Genomic DNA, 19814 nt, shown 5'->3' on the forward strand with positions numbered 1-19814 from the left:
ATTTAACGTCCTTCAGAATGAACTACCTCACTTTCAAACACAATGTAAAATTCTACCTAAATGTGGTCACTCATCTCTAAAGATTCTTTTTCAATAAGAGTGTCAATTAGCTTCTTTTCTTCGCATAATACTAAATCTAAAATAGCACGTCCTCTAATTGACTCCTCACCATGCTGCCCCGAAAAGCTGCCCTAATACATTCCAGAAACTTGTCCTCCACAGCTTTGGTGCTCAGTTGGTTTACTCAGATCATTTTCATTTTAAAGTCACCCACGATTAGTGTCTCCCATGCTACATGTTTTTCTCATCTCCTGATTTATACCGAGCAAATCTTCCTGCAAGGATATCGGTCCCTACCCTGTTAAAGTGTAATCCATCCAGCTTGTAGAGTTTCCAGGAACCCAGAGCTGGTTCCAATTCCTTAGAAATCTGACATCTTCCCTTCTACACCAGTTCTCTAGCCCTGTATTCAAATGATAAAGCCTCTTGTTTCTATGCTCACTAGCATATAGCACTGGGAAGTAATCCTGAGATTCCTCTTCTTGAGGTCCTGCTTTTTGATTGCTTCCTAATTCATTTAAATCTGCCTTCAGCACCTCAAGGGAATGTAAAGTTGCTATAAGCCATGTAATAGCTTTTACACATAATTCATTGCCTATGTATAAACATGCCTTTGTGTATTTTCCCAATCCAACACAGCCAATTTGTGTCATATGTCTTCATAATTTTCCTTATTAAAATTTAACGTCCTTCAGAATGAACTACCTCACTTTCAAACACAATGTAAAATTCTACCTAAATGTGGTCACTCATCTCTAAAGATTCTTTTTCAATAAGAGTGTCAATTAGCTTCTTTTCTTCGCATAATACTAAATCTAAAATAGCACGTCCTCTAATTGACTCCTCACCATGCTGCCCCGAAAAGCTGCCCTAATACATTCCAGAAACTTGTCCTCCACAGCTTTGGTGCTCAGTTGGTTTACTCAGATCATTTTCATTTTAAAGTCACCCACGATTAGTGTCTCCCATGCTATATGTTTTTCTCATCTCCTGATTTATACCGAGCAAATCTTCCTGCAAGGATATCGGTCCCTACCCTGTTAATGTGTAATCCATCCAGCTTGTAGAGGTTCCAGGAACCCAGAGCTGGTTCCAATTCCTTAGAAATCTGACATCTTCCCTTCTACACCAGTTCTCTAGCCCTGTATTCAAATGATAAAGCCTCTTGTTTCTATGCTCACTAGCATATAGCACTGGGAAGTAATCCTGAGATTCCTCTTCTTGAGGTCCTGCTTTTTGATTGCTTCCTAACTCATTTAAATCTGCCTTCAGCACCTCATATCTCTTCCTGGCCTAGTTGTTGGTACTCACATGAAACATAACTTCTGGCTGATCCCTATCTTCCAGAAGGATATACTGCAGCTGCTCTATGACAACTTTGACCTTGGCATCAGGAAGGTAGCATACCATCCTGGAGTTGTGTTTACTCTCACAGAAAGATCTGTCTGATCGCCTGACTATAGAACCCCACATTGCTATCATTTTTCCACTCTTCTTTCTCTTCCTCTGTACAGCTGAGTCGTCTGTGATGTCTTGAGCTTGGTTCAGGCTGCACTTTCCTGAGGCACCAGCATCCTCTCCAGTTTTCAAAATGGAATACCAATTAGCAAGCAAAATAGACTCAGAGTACTCCTGCACCACCTGCCTAGTTTTCTTAGACTAGCCGGTAGTTACCCAATCCCTCTCTGCCTGTACACTTCTAATCTGCAGTGAGGATGCCTGCCTGTATGTGCCCGACATGTAGTTCTCTATCTTGAAGTTGCATGACAGGGCTCCAGCAGTTACTCAGGTTCCAAAAGTAGGAGCTGAAATTTGTGTTGTTGGTGACACTGCATGCAAATGTGTTTGTCTGAGACATGCTTGGTCCTGCTAACCTGCCATCCTGTAACTCTTAAAACAAATTTGTTACTCTTAGAATAGCTATGGACATATTATGAAAACCTTACAAATGTATTCTCGGAAAGAAAGAGAAACAAAGTCTAGAGACTTAAACTCAAACTAAATCCCCAATCTTTACTTCGCACATTGGGAATACTGACCATTTCTATTTACCATTCAGATACTTTCCCTGCTCTGTGATGTCACACTGCCTTTGGTCTCTATGCAGGTAGGCTTTGTGATCTACACCTTATTTCTTCTCCCACTCACCACTCACTGGCGACTTTATTTCTTGAATCATCCTTAATTAAAGCACCCCTTTTCCTCTGTAGCCTGAATTTCCACTTGGACACAAATTTCCAGTTACTCACTCTGTCTCAGTCTCACCCCGTCAAAGTTTCCCTCGCTCTGACTGTACAACTTACTTCTACCACTACCATTCATCTCAGAAAAGGAAAGCATGCTCATCAGAATGCAAAAAAGGATGATTTTGGACGGTGGAAGCAATAATTTAATGGACACTGATGAGATTACAGATATTAAGAATGAATGGCATGGTAAAGCGATCAGAAAATGGAATTCTAAAGACCAGAGCATCGTCGTTGACCAGAGCATAACAGTTGAAAAAACAGACACTGATGAGGGAGAACAAAAGAAAGACTTGGGTGATTCAAAAGCAACTGAACAAAGTCAAATTGATATTGATTGCTTGAACAATTATGCAGAATATTTTTTCTTATTGGCTTTTTTTTCATTCATTCTTTGTCTCTCCTGGGGTTCTCACAGCACAGTTGAAGAGAGTGCAAGATTAAAAAAAAGGGAAAGATAGAGGTTGGAGAGTCGAAGTACTTACAATCATCCAGCTATCATATTGTAGGTAGGCTTAAAAAGCTTAGTATCTTCTTATTAGCTAATTGATGACAGAACAACTTGGATGACAGGGGGAACATTAAAGTGAACTACAATTCAGAAAAGACAAATTCACAGGTGAAAATGGCTGCAGAATTGGTGTCTATAGAGTGAAATAACGGCAACTGGAGCACTTCAGTCAGCTTTAGCCATGCAGCATGCTTTGACTGACAGACTGCTAGCCAAAACAAGTGGTGCATACTTCAGAAGCAATGGCCCAAGCACTTCTAAGGGCGCTTAGCACACAAACTGTTCATTGACAATGCAGACCCAGCTCAGGCCCTCTCATAATCGCTCCTAACTGAACATGCATTGTGGAGTGTGAATTACTTTTGCTCATGCAGGCATTGTAAAACTGGACTGCATTCTTGGAGGACTTTTCCAAAGAAGGAGGACCTTGGAGGACCAGTTTTTTTGCATCTTCAGGGGTGCTGTGATACATTCTGACATGAAGATTAGAAAGACTTTCTGTTCTGCTAAGATAAAATCTACTGCAGCTAATGAGGCTATAGTTTCAGGCTGTATTGGGTTTTAGCATCATGTGAAAATGTAACTTAGACAGCAACAGGAAAAACACTGGGAAAGGGGAAGAAGACTTTCAATAGACCACATACCTCATATTTAAAGCTGAACTTTTTAAATCAGCAAGGGAATCAAAGGAAACAGGAACAGGGAGTTGAAGATTATTAGATGAGCCATGAACTTGTTGAATGATAGAGCAAGCTTGATGATGGTTTATTTTTGTTCTTAAATCTTATGACCTAAGGTCGACTGCCTGCATCCTAAAACTGTTAATGGTCACTTTGAGCAGATTAAGAAACAGTTCCAAAAAGAAACTTCCTAATCTGCCACTCCCTTCCACACCACCTTTACACTTATAGCAATATTTACATTCAAAGATAGAAAATAGGATCAGGGATAAGCCCATCGGTCCTTTGAGCGTGTATCACCATTTAATGTGATGATGGCTGATCATCCTACTCAGAACTCCATTCATATTTCACCCAATATCTTGTGATCATTTTGGCCTTAAGAACTTTACCAGTTTCTTCTTAAAGGCATTTAATGTTTTGGCCTCAATTGCTTTGTGACAGAGAATTCCACAGGATCTCCACCCTCTGGGTGAAGATGTTTCTCCTTATCTTGGCCCTAAATGGTCTACCCAATGCCCTTACATTGTGACCACTTGTTCTTGACTTCATGGTCATCGAGAACATCCTTCCTGTAATTACTTTATCATGTCCTGTTAGAAATTTATAGGTTTCTATGATAACTCCCATCATTCTTTTAACTCCAGTGAATGCTGTCCTAACCAGTCGGCCTTGTTTCATCGGTCAGTCCTGCCATCCCATGAATGAGTCTTTTAAACCTTTATTGCATGCTCTCCTTAACCAGAACATTCTTTTCTCAGATAAGGAGACCAAAACTGCACACAATACTCAAGGTGTGGTCTCACCTAGCTGCTGTACAATTGCAGCAAGACATTCCTGCCTCTGCAATTAGATTCTCTCACTCTGAATGCCAATGCACCATTTGCTTTTTTCACCATTTCACCTGCATGCTTACTTCCAGCCACCAGTGTAGGAGGACACAGAGGTCTTGTTGCACCTCTACCTTTCCAAATCCATTGCCATTCAAACAAATATCTGCCTTCCTATTTTTGTAACCAAAGTGGATAACATCGTATTTACCTACATCACACTGCATCTGCCATGCATTTGCTCATTAGCTAAATTTGTTCAAATCACACTGAAGCATCATTTATTTATTCACTTAGAGGATGTGGGTGCCACTGGCTAGGCCCACAGCTATTGCATATCCATAGTTGCCAGAGTCTGGTTTAGAATCGATCACAATGTTGTGCATCTAGAGTCACATGTAGGCCAGACTAGGTAAGGACTGCAGTTTCTTTTATAAAAGGAATTAGTGACCCACATGGATTTTTCGTGACAAGCACAGCAGCTTTGTGGTGATAAGTGGGCTCTTCTTATTGAATTCCAATTTCACCATCTGCCATGGATTAGTAGTCTAGCAATAATAACACCAGGTCATTGCCTCCCCTCTCTACATTCTTCTCACAGTTCACATTCCAATCCAGCTTTGCATCATCTACGAACTTGAAGATATTATGTTTAATGCCCTCATCTAAATCATTAATATGTATTGTGGAATGGCTAGTGGACAAGCACTGATGCCTGTGCTACTCCACTGGTCACTGGCTGCCACTCAGAAAATGATCCATTTATCTACTCTTCATTTCCTGTTAGTCAGCCAGTTCTCTATCCACTTCAGTACACATCCTCTGATCTCATGTGCTTTAATTTTACATGCTAATTTCTTATGTGGGACTTTATCAAATGCTTTCTGAAACTCCAAGTAAACCACATCTGCTTGATCCCCCTATTAGTTCTACTCGTTACAACTTTGAAGAACTCAGCATACTTCTCAAGCATAATATCCATTTCATAGATTCATGCTAACTCTGTCCAATCCTGTCACTGTTTTTCAGTTGCTCGCTTTTAGAACATAGAACATAGAACAGTACAGCACAGAACAGGCCCTTCAGCCCACAATGTTGTGCCGACCATTGATCCTCATGTATGCACCCTCAAATTTCTGTGACCATATACATGTCCAGCAGTCTCTTAAATGACCCCAATGACCTTGCTTCCACAACTGCTGCTGGCAACGCATTCCATGCTCCCACAACTCTCTGCGTAAAGAACCTGCCTCTGACATCCCCTCTATACTTTCCTCCAAACAGCTTAAAACTATGACCCCTCATGCTAGCCATTTCTGCCCTGGGAAATAGTCTCTGGCTATCAACTCTATCTATGCCTCTCATTATCTTGTATACCTCAATTAGGTCCCCTCTCCTCCTCCTTTTCTCCAATGAAAAGAGACCGAGCTCAGTCAACCTCTCTTCATAAGATAAGCCCTCCAGTCCAGGCAGCATCCTGGTAAACCTCCTCTGAACCCTCTCCAAAGCATCCACATCTTTCCTATAATAGGGCGCCCAGAACTGGATGCAGTATTCCAAGTGCGGTCTAACCAAAGTTTTATAGAGCTGCAACAAGATCTCACGACTCTTAAACTCAATCCCCCTGTTAATGAAAGCCAAAACACCATATGATTTCTTAACAACCCTGTCCACTTGGGTGGCCATTTTAAGGGATCTATGTATCTGCACACCAAGATCCCTCTGTTCCTCCACGCTGCCAAGAATCCTCTCCTTAATCCTGTACTCAGCTTTCAAATTCGACCTTCCAAAATGCATCACCTCGCATTTATCCAGGTTGAACTCCATCTGCCACCTCTCAGCCCATCTCTGCATCCTGTCAATGTCCCGCTGCAGCCTACAACAGCCCTCTACACTGTCAACGACACCTCCGACCTTTGTGTCGTCTGCAAACTTGCTGACCCATCCTTCAATCCCCTCGTCCAAGTCATTAATAAAAATTACAAACAGTAGAGGCCCAAGGACAGAGCCCTGTGGAACTCCACTCACCACTGACTTCCAGGCAGAATATTTTCCTTCTACTACCACTCGCTGTCTTCTGTTGGCCAGCCAATTTTTTAAAATCTTTTATAATGGACCCAGCATTCTCCCTACTACCGACGTCAGGCTAACAGGCCTATCAACAACTGTTTTCTCTCCACCTGTTCTGTTCTAGGATCCTCATAGAGAATTGAAGATGACAACCAATGCATCCAATATTTTTATGACCATTTGATTAAGCATTCTGAGACGTGGATTATTGGGGCCTGAAAATTTGTTATCGTTTAATCCTATCAATTTCTTAACACCATTTCCCTTTTAACACTGATTTCCTTCACTTCCGCTCCCTCATTAGACCATTATTCCCCAACGTTTTTGGGACTTTATTTGTGTCCTCCTTTGTGAAGACAGACCAAACTATGCATTTAATTGGTCTGCCATCTCTTTGCCCCTATTTTAACTTTATCTGTTTCTGATTGTAAGAGCCCTACAATTTTCTTTTTCATTTTTCACATATCAATGGAAACTTTTAAAATCAGTGTACATGATCCCTGCAAGCTTATTCTAATACTCTCTTTTTCCCCTCTTAGTCATTTGCTTTAGCACCCTTTGCTGAAATTTAAACTGCTCACAATATTCGGGTCAACTACTCTTTTTGGTCAATTTTTTGGCCTGCATTCTTTAAAAATGAGCTCTGACAATAATTGGAACATTAGTATAATGAAGCCCCCATTTCTTGTAAACAGTCTGTTTAACAACATTATTTAATGAGGATTCAAAGAGTATATAGCAAACTTCCTTTTGGACAAACCAACCATCATTTGAGTCCTTTTATATTACCACATGAAAATGTATAGTGGTCCTGGTGATATATTGCATACTCATAATTTATTATGCAGCCTTGTTTGATTGTTTAACTATGGCAGTATGCACAATCAGGTGTAGTAACTTCCACTGTTAAATACATATAAAAGCATACAATGAGAATTGGGCATTCACTTCATAGTCCAGATGCCGCTCTATACTGGGAGTGGATCAACCGTCTGATTCAGGAATTCAACTTTGAGAAAGGTGTAGCCCATCGTGGGTCAATGTCTGACCTTGCTGCTGACATCTGCCTACAACTGCAGCCAGCAACCCAGAAAACCCCTGCTGCCATCATTTATCTGTAACTGGACTCACCCTGTAGCTATAATTGATATTCTGGCTGAAATCATGATTTCCCCAGTGGCTGTGCCTTTCAAAGGAGTTGTCAGATAACCACCCCAGCATTCATAATCCCACTGCTGCCTGTTATGTGCCTGAGTGATCATTCATAATGGTGGGCATTTCCAGAGGGTCAACATGGTAACTTGCCTGCTGTACGAGCAAGAGATAAGACTCCAGATGTGCCTGTAAGATCCAACCAGATAAGTTTCTGATTATAGCTATATACTCAGGTGATGAGGTAAAAGGAAATGGATTCTCATGGGGAAGAGGTCTCATTAACTGGCTGAAGAGTGTTTTGGCTGGATTTCATCTAGTTGCTGTAATGGGAAACACCCATTTAATTGTGGTCGAGCCATGCTTTAAGCTCCCTGTGGCAATAAAACTTCTCTTTATTAAATCAAAGGTTGGAAGGAGCTGACTCAGGATTCCTGTCATTGGGGTGACAGTTAGAACCATTGATGATCAATGTATTCATACATGTTTTTGAAACATTTCAGTCTATTTTCTACTTAATATATAAAATATCTATTCAAAAATTCCATCCAATTCAGAACACCATTGAGTGTGAAGTGTTGAGTTTCACAAGTACACAGATTGTCTTTCAGTGCTTGAGCATTAGTAGGTGATGGTGCACACTAAGCTCCAGCAAAGCACAGCCATACAATATTGCTTAGATCTAGCCTGCTGAAACCACTCTGTTCAAGAGATACTTTTGCATAATTTTGGATGCACGCAGAGTACTGTACCAATGTTTAGAAATTTGAGTTTAAAGAGTTGTGTATAATCTTGCTTTGCAGATCCTCAGGCAATTTGTTAAACAAATTTGAAAATGCATTTCAATACAATGCAATGTTCAACAAATATAATTTGTGAGACTACCAACTGAAGGGAGTATCACTCAGATCAACAATTTCATTTTGGACTAAATCATGTGCAGACTTAGGCTTGATGACAACAGCACCAATACTAAACATGCAGTGTTAAGGCATTATTAAATAGAATTGTTTATATATTAGTATCAAATTTTAATTTCTGTGTTTTCTTGCATTAGACTAGTAGTATATTTCTAAGATCTTAGTTTTATTATCAGCAGTTCAGTAATTTCAGTAGTTTTCAGTTCAATTTTGCCAGTAAAATAACTTCACAAAAACATAAAATAAAATATATGCTATAAGCTCTGTGAAAAAATGAATAAATTCATGTTAGGCCTTCTGCTTGGTGACTGTGTCCTTCACTCATTTTTACTCAGTTATTAAACTTCCCATCAACACAAGACATAATATGTTATGCTAAATCTATCACCCTACCTTGCCCTAACTCTCTCTATTGCTGCATTACTTTCCATATTATTAATTATGTATTAATAATGATTGGCATTGCAGCTCAGTGGTATTTAAATATTTTATCCTTTCCACAGAATATGATTTTGAGAAGGAATTGGACACCATCCTGCAAGGTAATAGATAGTCTGATAATTATTTACACTTAACATGGGATGATGGGAAGAAATCAACAGCTGCCTTGTAACTTGTTTCTTTCTGTCTTAAAGTTGTGATATGTTCAACAAGGCTATTTTTCTCTTCTCACTAAATGGATAGCCATCATCAAATTGCTTTTATATAATTAGGATTGTTAGAATATTTTACATTATAAAGAAGGTCACTGAGGTTCCTTTTGTCACTGGGATAATGGTAGTAATCCCTGGATCATGTGGAAACATGGTGTAAGTTAATCAGTGATTTCAGTAGATTTTGCCAGCACTGTTTTTGTCCTCATGACGTAATGTTTAATCTTAGAAAGAAACTGGACAACAGATATTGTTCCAGTTGTTAACATCAAACAATTCTACATTGCCAATAGTGTTGCTTTTTTCATAACAGATTAGATGCCTTTTTGTATATCTATTTAAAGTTATAGCCATGGGAATCATTGTTAGTGATTTAACAGAAATATGCAGTCTACTACAATTTAGATTGTGTATGACCCCTGAATCTTTAGGTTGATTTACGAGTCCAAATGGGCAAGAATTTAACATCTGTAATCAGTGTGTCAATTGCTTGGTTCCATTCTATCCTTAGGCTATTTTTTGAAGAGGGGGGAAATAGGAAGTGGTGAACCAGTTGAGGCTGTTAATGTTCTCACATAATGCCAGTTCTTACAAGCCAACTATGATTTTCCAGGAGGGGTTCTAGTATCGGGCATGTAGCCGGGTTTGGCAGCAGTAAAAAAAATTGTCAGGAGGTGCTCACCCAGTACCAGAGCTGGGGGCCAGAACAACAGGTGGGATTGGGCCCCCCTCCATCTCAGTTATTAGCAGATATGCAGCAAATCAAATTAATTGGAGACTGAACAGTTCCATATTTTATAATTTTGCTGATGCCTGAAGAGCCCAATCTGGGAGAGATTCTGGCATAAGTATCACTGATGAAGTAGCTATGAAGTGTCATTGTGAATAATCATTTTTGATGTTAGTGCCTCTGTAGCTACTGAACATGATGGTACACATGATGTGGAGGTACCGGTGTTGAACTGGGATGGATAAGATCAGAAATCACATGATACCTGATGAAGGTGATGTGCTGCAAAAACTTGGGTTTTCAAATAAACCTGGTGTCATGTGATTTCTGGCCATGATGGTATATGTAAACCCAGAGGTGGTTTCAGCATTTTCCCCTGTTGTCAACTGACCCCTACACCTATCTCTACCCAATCTTCTCCCTGCACATGTCCCCACTTCCCCTACTCGCCCAAGTGTGATAATCAATGCTTAGGGCCTTCAATGTCACACTTACAAGCATCCTTGAAACAGAGCTCCGAGGTTCTGCTGGTCTTTTGACTCCGGTTACTTCACAATAGAGAAAATTGTTGAACTTGCAACTGTCTTCCGTACTGCGATCATGCCGAAGTCAGCAGAATTACCTTTGCTTGAAGAGTATTGACGTACGTGGAGACTTGCCTTTGAGTCAACTGTATTCTGAATATTTTCCTTCTGTGAGAAGCTCAGAATGCTGTACAAACAACAAAAGGTGAAAGTTGTTGAGCCCCCTTTCTTGATAGTTATAAGCTCACATCCTGGCCCTAACAGTCAGCTTGATATTGTTCCATACATACTCAAAGAGTCCATCAAAGGTTACTTTACCCAAGAGTTTATTGAGTTCTGCATCAAGTAACAGATTGACAGATTTAGGGATGAACAATAAATGCTGGAACAACCACCAAAGTTAACCTCCCACGAATTAGTAAAAAACACATGAACCTAAGGTAGTAGCATTTGCTAATCACTTCTGATAGGGTGGTATTTAATGTGATGGCAGGATGGCAATGTAACTTCTTGTTCAAAGATCATGGTTGCTTTGATTAGCAAGAACAAGTTACAGGCACGAGAGAGATAACCTATGACTTCTTGAGCTGAATTTCTGTGTGAGCAACTAGCATGGTATCGACAGCATAGAAGAGTTCTCTGGAACAACATGCTGTGTTTTTACCTTTAATTTCAGTCAGGATGGATTGTGGGACTGGCCTTTACCCAATGGCCCTTCAAATTTCTCCTTTCCAGTGCTTAATCCACTTCCTTCTCCAATACTTCAGTTGAACTTGTCTCTACCACACTCTCAGCTAGTCCATTCCAAATCCTAAACAGTCACTGAGTGATTTTTTTTAAATTGGCAAATTGCTTTATCTGCCAATTACCTAAACCTGTGCCCATAGGTTCTCGATCCTTGGAAACAGATTCTATTTGTCTAGTCTGTCCAGACTTCCCGGCATTTTGAAAACCTATATCAGATTTCCTCTCAACGTTTTCTTGTCCAAGCGCAACAATCCCAACAGAATGAACCTTCTTTTTTGGCGAAGTGTCATTCATGTCATGTTTTTAAAAGGTTTTTTCCTGCAAAGTCTTTCACCATATCTTACCACGCTCACTGCATTAACTACTTACTACATCCCAATAGAACCCATGTCATCCAATTCTAAGATAATAAAATGTGAGGCTGGATGAACACAGCAGGCCAAGCAGCATCTCAGGAGCACAAAAGCTGATGTTTCGGGCCTAGACCCTTCATCAGAGAGGGGGATGGGGAGAGGGAACTGGAATAAATAGGGAGAGAGGGGGAGGCGGACCGAAGATGGAGAGTAAAGAAGATAGGTGGAGAGAGTGTAGGTGGGGAGGTAGGGAGGGGATAGGTCAGTCCAGGGAAGACGGACAGGTCAAGGAGGTGGGATGAGGTTAGTAGGTAGCTGGGGGTGTGGCTTGGGGTGGGAGGAAGGGATGGGTGAGAGGAAGAACAGGTTAGGGAGGAAGAGACAGGTTGGACTGGTTTTGGGATGCAGTGGGTGGGGGGGAAGAGCTGGGCTGGTTGTGTGGTGCAGTGGGGGGAGGGGACAAACTGGGCTGGTTTAGGGATGCAGTAGGGGAAGGGGAGATTTTTACAGCACAGAAAAAGTCCCTTCACCCCATTGAGTCTACATTGCCTTACAGGCAATGAGTTCCAGATTCCTGCACTGTGCAGGTAAAATAACTTTTCCTCACATCCCTCAAACATGATTTCTCATTCACAGATCCATTTTTGATATGCTCAATCAGCTCATTTTCATTCAAGTGTCTATTTATGATATCGTTTACAATAGTTCCAACATTCTCCCTACTGCTGTTGTAAGGTTAACAAGTCTGTAGTTCCACCACCCAAGACATTTTTCCATCCCCTCCCCTGTCAGCTTTCCGGAGAGACCACTCTCTCCGTGACTCCCTTGTTCGCTCCACACTGCCCTCCAACCCCACCACACCCGGCACCTTCCCCTGCAACCGCAGGACATGCTACACTTGTCCCCACACCTCCTCCCTCACCCCTATCCCGGGCCCCAAGATGACATTCCACATTAAGCAGAGGTTCACCTGCACATCTGCCAATGTGGTATACTGCATCTACTGTACCCGGTGCGGCTTCCTCTACATTGGGGAAACCAAGCGGAGGTTTGGGGACCGCTTTGCAGAACACCTCCGCTCAGTTCGCAACAAACAACTGCACCTCCCAGTCGCAAACCATTTCCACTCCCCCTCCCATTCTCTAGATGACATGTCCATCATGGGCCTCCTGCAGTGCCACAATGATGCCACCCGAAGGTTGCAGGAACAGCAACTCATATTCCGCCTGGGAACCCTGCAGCCATATGGTATCAATGTGGACTTCACCAGTTTCATAATCTCCCCTTCCCCTACTGCATCCCTAAACCAGCCCAGTTCGTCCCCTCCCCCCACTGCACCACACAACCAGCCCAGCTCTTCCCCCCCACCCACTGCATCCCAAAACCAGTCCAACCTGTCTCTGCCTCCCTAACCGGTTCTTCCTCTCACCCATCCCTTCCTCCCACCCCAAGCCACACCCGCAGCTACCTACTAACCTCATCCCACCTCCTTGACCTGTCCGTCTTCCCTGGACTGACCTATCCCCTCCCTACCTCCCCACCTACACTCTCTCCACCTATCTTCTTTACTCTCCATCTTCGGTCCGCCTCCCCCTCTCTCCCTATTTATTCCAGTTCCCTCTCCCCATCCCCCTCTCTGATGAAGGGTCTAGGCCCGAAACGTCAGTTTTTGTGCTCCTGAGATGCTGCTTGGCCTGCTGTGTTCATCCAGCCTCACATTTTATTATCTTGGAATTCTCCAGCATCTGCAGTTCCCATTATCTCTCATCCAATTCTAGCCCCATTTCACCACACACCACTCCCAGAAGAACTTGTCACTCACTAGGTATCCACACAGAAGCTGGCATCTGTGAAGCCCAGGCCATTTTCAAAGACTGCTGTGTCCCTGGCACTGTGGTGTTGCCCTTCACTTGCAACATCATGGCACAGCAGCCAGGAAGCTGCATTGTTTGTGACGTGCCAGAGCTGGAATAGCCGACACTACCTTGTGCACGCAATTCCATTCTCTCACCTTTGTCGCTGGTTTACCACCAGCCTGCACAGTTTACATGTCCTTAGCTGCATCACATCTAAACACGTTATTAAGTCATCACTAGTCTGTCCCAAGTGACCATTGGAAACCTGCAGCTAATTATTGTCCAGTAAGGGAACATCCCATGCTGGCAAGCAATCAAATCATTCCAAACACAAGCTTGTATTAGCAGCTAGCAAAAATGACATGCACAGTTTTGCAGTTTGCACTTTAAATGCAAATCAAATGCTGTCATGATGACCTCCTCGCCGCCTCCAACTATGCAGAGCAGATCATGCTAGGATGGTGCAGCACACTCTGTCTGGGCTATACTGGAGGAGTCGCCCAGCCCCCACCCCACCTAGACTGGTTCAAGCAGTGGAATCATATCTTCAGCAGCCCCATTCTCAAGGACAATCAGAGATGGAGAGAGTGATGCCTATGTCCTACTAATAAATTTTAAAATTGTCTGCTTCACCAGAGCCCTAACTACAGGAAGTGCACCAACTGGGTGAAGGTGCTGAAGAAGCTGAGTGACCAACACATTACATCAAAAAGGGAGGGTCTACTGTGCTATGACCTGCTTCCCATCCCTAGTAATCATTCAATTTTTCATTGAATTCGGTGGAGGCTAGCATCATACCCATATGACATATAATGAAGCAATATTCTCCTCTTCCCACAACATTCATGGAAGTTTCACAAATGTTGACACACTCCTGACTGACATTTGCCTTTTTCTGAGTTATTTCTATTAAAATTTGCATCATTGAAATGCCAGTGTGACATTTGCAAGCACCAATGACATAATGCAAGTCAGTTGGCCAGCAGTAGAACCCTAAGGACATTCACTCTCATCCATTGCTTATGGATGGAGAAATGACTGGACATTAAATGTGGCTGGGATTTGCAAAAGCAAACTTCATGTATTTGCCCCTTCAATATCTTAACATCCAGCAGACATGGAGTCTACTCTTTTACCTATCTGACTGACATTGACTCCCTACAGCCTGGGTGTTCTCACAGTCATTTACCAGTTTAAGTCTGCATCTAGGGAAGGGCACGTGATGAAAGGGAACGCAGCTTGTGGTAGGCGCTGTCAGCACCAGCCTTCACTTGGTTGCCATGTACCCCTCCAGAGCCTTTATGTCTTCTATTACCTTGCGCTTTACAGTCAGCTACTTTCTACTATGCAGTCCATCTAGAGTCCCACTTTGAGCAATGCTTCGAACTGGCCTTCCTGCTTCCTGACCTCCAACATTAGACCTTAATGGTACCCACCTTGGTGCTTTATGCTGGCCTGTGGAAGTCGCCATGGTAGTCACTGCTAATAACTTCCATTCTAGTAGCCTGCCATGTGCTCTGATGATGTTCCACCTATCACCTTATTCCTTGAACTTCCACTCTGCCCTGCTCGTCACCATACTTGCCCCCTTCACTGCAAATGCCGAATTCCTCCCATGCCCCACTCCAGCCTTGATAACACCACTCCTTTTGGGAATGATCGCCCTCTCCCTAAAGCTCCCTGTCCTCCTCCACACTCTCTTCATTGATCAATGCAAGAGCCCCGGGATGCCCCTGACCTATGACCAATTTTAGACAGTCCTGACCTAGACTTGATTGATCAGATCCTGAATGACGTTCTTGGAGTTCCTTGACTGATGAAAAGCAATTCTCTTCGCTGCCCCTGCAGAACTGACCACTGGACATTCCCCATACATGGTCAGGCAGATTTTGATTGTGACTGATCTGCGCACACCATGGCCAAACCCCGTACTGAATGCCCACTTTGCTCGTGACCTGTGGTGCCAGTGGCATGGTGAAGATTCCACCTAAAGCCCCTCCAATCTCTTAATGTAACTGAAGTTCCTCATCCATGGAACTTCATGAATCCTTTTTGTGCCCCAATTAATTCCTTCAAATTTCTAAGTAAAAACTATTTGCTAAACTATCAAGACCAGAACAAGATGAAATACTCCACTAAAGACAAAGCCTGTGTCTAATCTAACTACCTTGCCTTTGTAATCTGCACTCCGATTGTAAAGCTTAGAATGTTATATATTTTATCAACTGCTTTCCCACCTGTCCTGCCACCTGCTTTATGCATGTAACATCAAGGTTCGCCTGTTTCTTCTGCATTTAGAACAGTGCCCTTTGGTTTAAATTGTATCTCTACATTCTTCTACAACAATGAATCAAATAACACTTTTCTACTTATATTTTCATCTGCCACTTATCCACCAACTTGTTTATTTTCTTCCAAAGTTCTACTCCATCATTTTCATATATCATAATAGTTCCAAGTATCCCAGTGCCTGCCAATGTAGACATTAGGCCTCTGACACCAAGGTGAGGGTCATTAATATACAAGCAATAGAGCAAGAGTTCAGGGCCTTCCTTTGGTGTAGTGGTAGTGTCCATATTCCTGGACTAGGAAGACTGGGTTCAAGTCCCACCTGCTCCAGAGTGTAATAGCATTGCTGAAAAGGTCGATTAAGAAAAAAAGAGAGCAAGACTTCAGACAATGACTCACTGGGGTCTCCAATACAAATCTTCCAGCCAAAAACAATCAATCAGTACTCTCTGATATGGCACGAACTGGGGATGCTGGAGTCAGAGTCAATACAGTATGGAACTGGAGTAGCACAGCAAGTCAGGGAGCACCAGAGGAGCAGGAGAATTGATATTTTGGGCCTAGACCATTCATCAGGCCACTACAATGTTAGCCTTCATCTCAAGAGGATATTGGTATAGGAGTACTAGAGTCTTGCTTCTATCGTTTAGGAACTTGACCAGACCACTTCAAGGTATTGTGTGCAATTTTAATCTCCCCATCTCAGTAAAAAATACTGCCATAGAAACAGTGGAACAATGTTCCACCAGACTTGTTCCCAGGTTGACAGGACTTTCTTATGAACAGAGTTTGAGAAACTGGGCCAGTATTCTCTACAGTATCAGAGAATGAGAGGTGTACTCATTAAAAACCTATAAAATATGTAAAAGGATAGACAGGTTAGATACAGGTAAGATGTTTCACCTGTTTGGAGAGTCTTAAACTATTAGGTATTATTTAAACATCAAGGGATGCCACTTCAGTATAAAATGCAGAGAAATTATTTTACTTAGAAATAATTTTAGAAATTATTTTACTGTCAATTTTTGGAATTCTCTGCCACAGAGGGCCATGGAGTCTCAGTATTTGAATGTTTTTAAGGCAGGGATTAATAGATTGCTGATTACCTATGACACACAGGCTTGTGGGAGGTGGTGGGTAAAAGGCATTGAAGTTTTCAATCAGCCATTATCATAATGAGTAGTGAGCTAGACTTGAAGGGCTGAATGACCTACTCCTATTCCTATGTTCCTAATTCAAGATCGTGTTGACTTGCAGGGAACTTAAAAGTACTCATACATCTGCTGGTCTTGACATTATAGATGGAAGAGATTCTCAGTTTGGAAAGTGTTGTCAGAGCAGCCTGTGTGAGTTGCTGCAGTACATCTTGCAGATGGTACTCACTGCTGGTATTCTGTGTTGTGGCAAAGGAATTAATTTTGAATGTGGTGGCTGAGGTGTCAGTCAACCAAGCTGCTTGGTCCTCAACGATGTTAAGCTTCATGTCTTTTGGTGCAAGTACACACTGCAGAGTATTCTGTCACACTGCTGACTTGTTAAGTGCATTGGGGAGATGGGGAGGTTAATTGTTAGGCACAGAATTCCTTGCCTCATAATTCCTTATGATATAGGAAAAGTAACTGATGATGCCTCTGAAGATGGGCTTGTAACACTACCATGAAGAACTCATGCAATTATGTCCTTTAGCTGTGATGACCACTCTCCAACAATCACAACCATCATCTCTGGAGAGCTTTCTCCCTGACTCAAGGTTTTCTAGGCCCTTGATGTTGTACTCAGTTAAGTGCTGTCTTGATGTCAAGGGAGTCTTTCTGACCCCACCTCTGGAGTTTAGCTCTAATGTCCATTTTTGGCCAAGGTTGTAAGGAAGTGGGGAGCTAAGTGGCCTTGGTGGAACCCAAACTAAACGTCAGTGAACAGGTAAAATCTGAAAGAACTGCGGGCGCTGCAAAACAAGAACAAAAACAAAAATTGCTGGAAAAACTCAGCATGCCTGGAAGCACCTGTGAAGAAAAACATCAGTGTTAATGTTTCGGGTCCGGTGACCCTTCCTCAAGCCAGACAAACTGAACTTTTCATTGTCAAGTAGATTCCAGTGTTGTAAATGTATTACCTTCGAGGGTCTTCTTCTTAGTTTTGTGTCTTGCTTCTAATACTGACCTCTTTCTTCGTTTTAACTATGTTAAATAGTACCTACACACTGGATCTTCCCTCTCCTACTACAAATTCCTTTCCTGCTCTAAGTAAATATCCCAAACCCTGGCTCCTGGCAGGCAGCACAGCCTTCTGTACACATGCTCTTTACAGCAGGGAATTGTACCAATGTTCCAATTCTGTCTTTTACCACTATATTCTCACAAAGATCACTCATCATTTATCTCTGTAGCTCCGTATTGGAATTAGGGTCAGTCAGATTTACAAAGTTTGTGTATATATGTTGGAACATCTTCATCTTAATGGGATAACAAGGTTTAGAGCTCGATGAACACAGCAGGCCAAACAGTGTCAGAGGAGCAGGAAGGCTGACGTTTTGGGTCTGGACCCTTCGCTCCTCTGATGCTGCTTGGCCTGCTGTGTTTATCCAGCTCTACACCTTGTTATCTCAGATGTTCCAGCATCAGCAGTTCTTACTACCCCTTCATCTTCATGGGATAGCTTATAATTATGAGATTTATTGGAAGACAAATTTATTCACCTGGTGATGTTACACAGCCGCTCCTTGAGGGAAGACACCTATTGTACCTTATTCAGCATTCTTTATTATGATCAATGGAGAAAACTCCATGGGCCATGCAGGTATGGATCTGCGGTGCTACCTTCTCCTGAGGAAGTATATAGTTTCCATGCTGCTGGTAGAAGTGAATTTCCTTCTCGTTTGCTTTTACGAGAAAAATACGTTCCATTTGCACAAATGAAGTATATCAGTGTTAAGGTGGTCATCAGATTTACTAGCTTATTGTCATAGTCTGTGAATATGCTCAAGATCCTTATTGGAGAAACATGCTCATGGACCTAAATGATTGTCACCTTATGTAACATATTCTTTTAGCCTTGTCGAAGATTTACAAAAGTCATAGGAATATGTTCCATTCAAAAGTTCCTGAAAGCTATGATCCTAATTCTGTTTTTTCCCTCTGTGGTTAAAACAAACTTCGACAAACTGCTTATTTGTATAAACAATCAGGCAGTTGTTGATCTTACTTATTTGTACCATTTATTCTCTCATAATCACAGCAACCATAATGTTCACTGTTCTCACAGCAAAAAGCTGTCTTCATAAGTAAAAGAAAATCATACTTAACACAATCTATTGAGACTCAAGGAATGCTTCATGTTTCAGTGACTTATTATAGTAAGAAATTATATGTCATATACCCAAAATAAATTTAAATTGAAAGGAATTTTGATGAAAGATCAGTTTCTTTGTAACTGAGATTGCTTAATTTCAGAACATTACAATTGAGATATATGGGCATAGCATTGAATATAAGAATCCTGTTCGTTGATGTATTTACTACATTACATTGATGGGGCATTATATTAGCCTATCAGCTCTAAAGGTCAAATGAATTATAAATGACAAAACCCTGGTGTTTATGTTTTACATGTGCACTTATTACTATCCATTAAGGTATGGGCAAATAATAATGTACTGTCAGTAATCATTTGCCTATATGAAGTTTGTTTAATAACTTTTCTACTTTCGCATGTTCCCTCAGGTACAGAATGTCCGCCTTCTGGAAGCACACAAAAGGGATGAGCTCTGGAGAGGGGTTGTCAGTGTCACGTTAGTGGAGGGCCGAGACTTAAAGCCCATGGATCCAAATGGGTTGAGTGATCCATATGTAAAATTCAAAATGGGTTGTCAGAAGTACAAGAGTAAGGTAATTGAATAATTCAACGAGAATATTTTAGAGAAAGTGCTTACTTAAAATGCATAATTGTAATATTAAAAGCTTTGTGAATCTTGTCTTCTCTGCCCTGCATTGTTACCTATGTAAATTAACTGTACATTTCAATCATACGGGTAAGGAAATAAGTGTTCACCAGTTTTTACCCATTTTCCTGCAACATAACTTATTTATAAAGAGCCTTTTACATCATAACAATTTCAAAGACATTTCATAGGATTATTACAAGACAAACTAAATTATCAAAAGTTTATGATCGTAGCCAGAGTATGTATTTGGCCC

The 19814-nt window shown here is 41.6% G+C and overlaps 1 protein-coding gene across 18 annotated transcripts in view; it reads left to right on the plus strand.

Moving 5' to 3' along the window:
• The window catches only part of LOC125450983 (multiple C2 and transmembrane domain-containing protein 1-like), a 562377-nt gene that overhangs the window by 234638 nt on the left and 307925 nt on the right, over nt 1–19814 (plus strand). For 17 of the 18 annotated variants that reach the window (XM_048527527.2, XM_048527529.2, XM_048527541.2 and 14 more), the window contains 2 exons: nt 8973–9011; nt 19341–19505. In XM_048527527.2, the coding sequence (XP_048383484.1) occupies nt 8973–9011; nt 19341–19505 (204 nt within the window). The remainder of the gene's footprint in view (nt 1–8972; nt 9012–19340; nt 19506–19814) is intronic. The other variant, XM_048527528.2, reaches the window with a different exon arrangement.

The sequence above is a fragment of the Stegostoma tigrinum genome, chromosome 3 (assembly GCF_030684315.1).
Source record: "Stegostoma tigrinum isolate sSteTig4 chromosome 3, sSteTig4.hap1, whole genome shotgun sequence".
Lineage (NCBI taxonomy): Eukaryota > Metazoa > Chordata > Chondrichthyes > Orectolobiformes > Stegostomatidae > Stegostoma > Stegostoma tigrinum.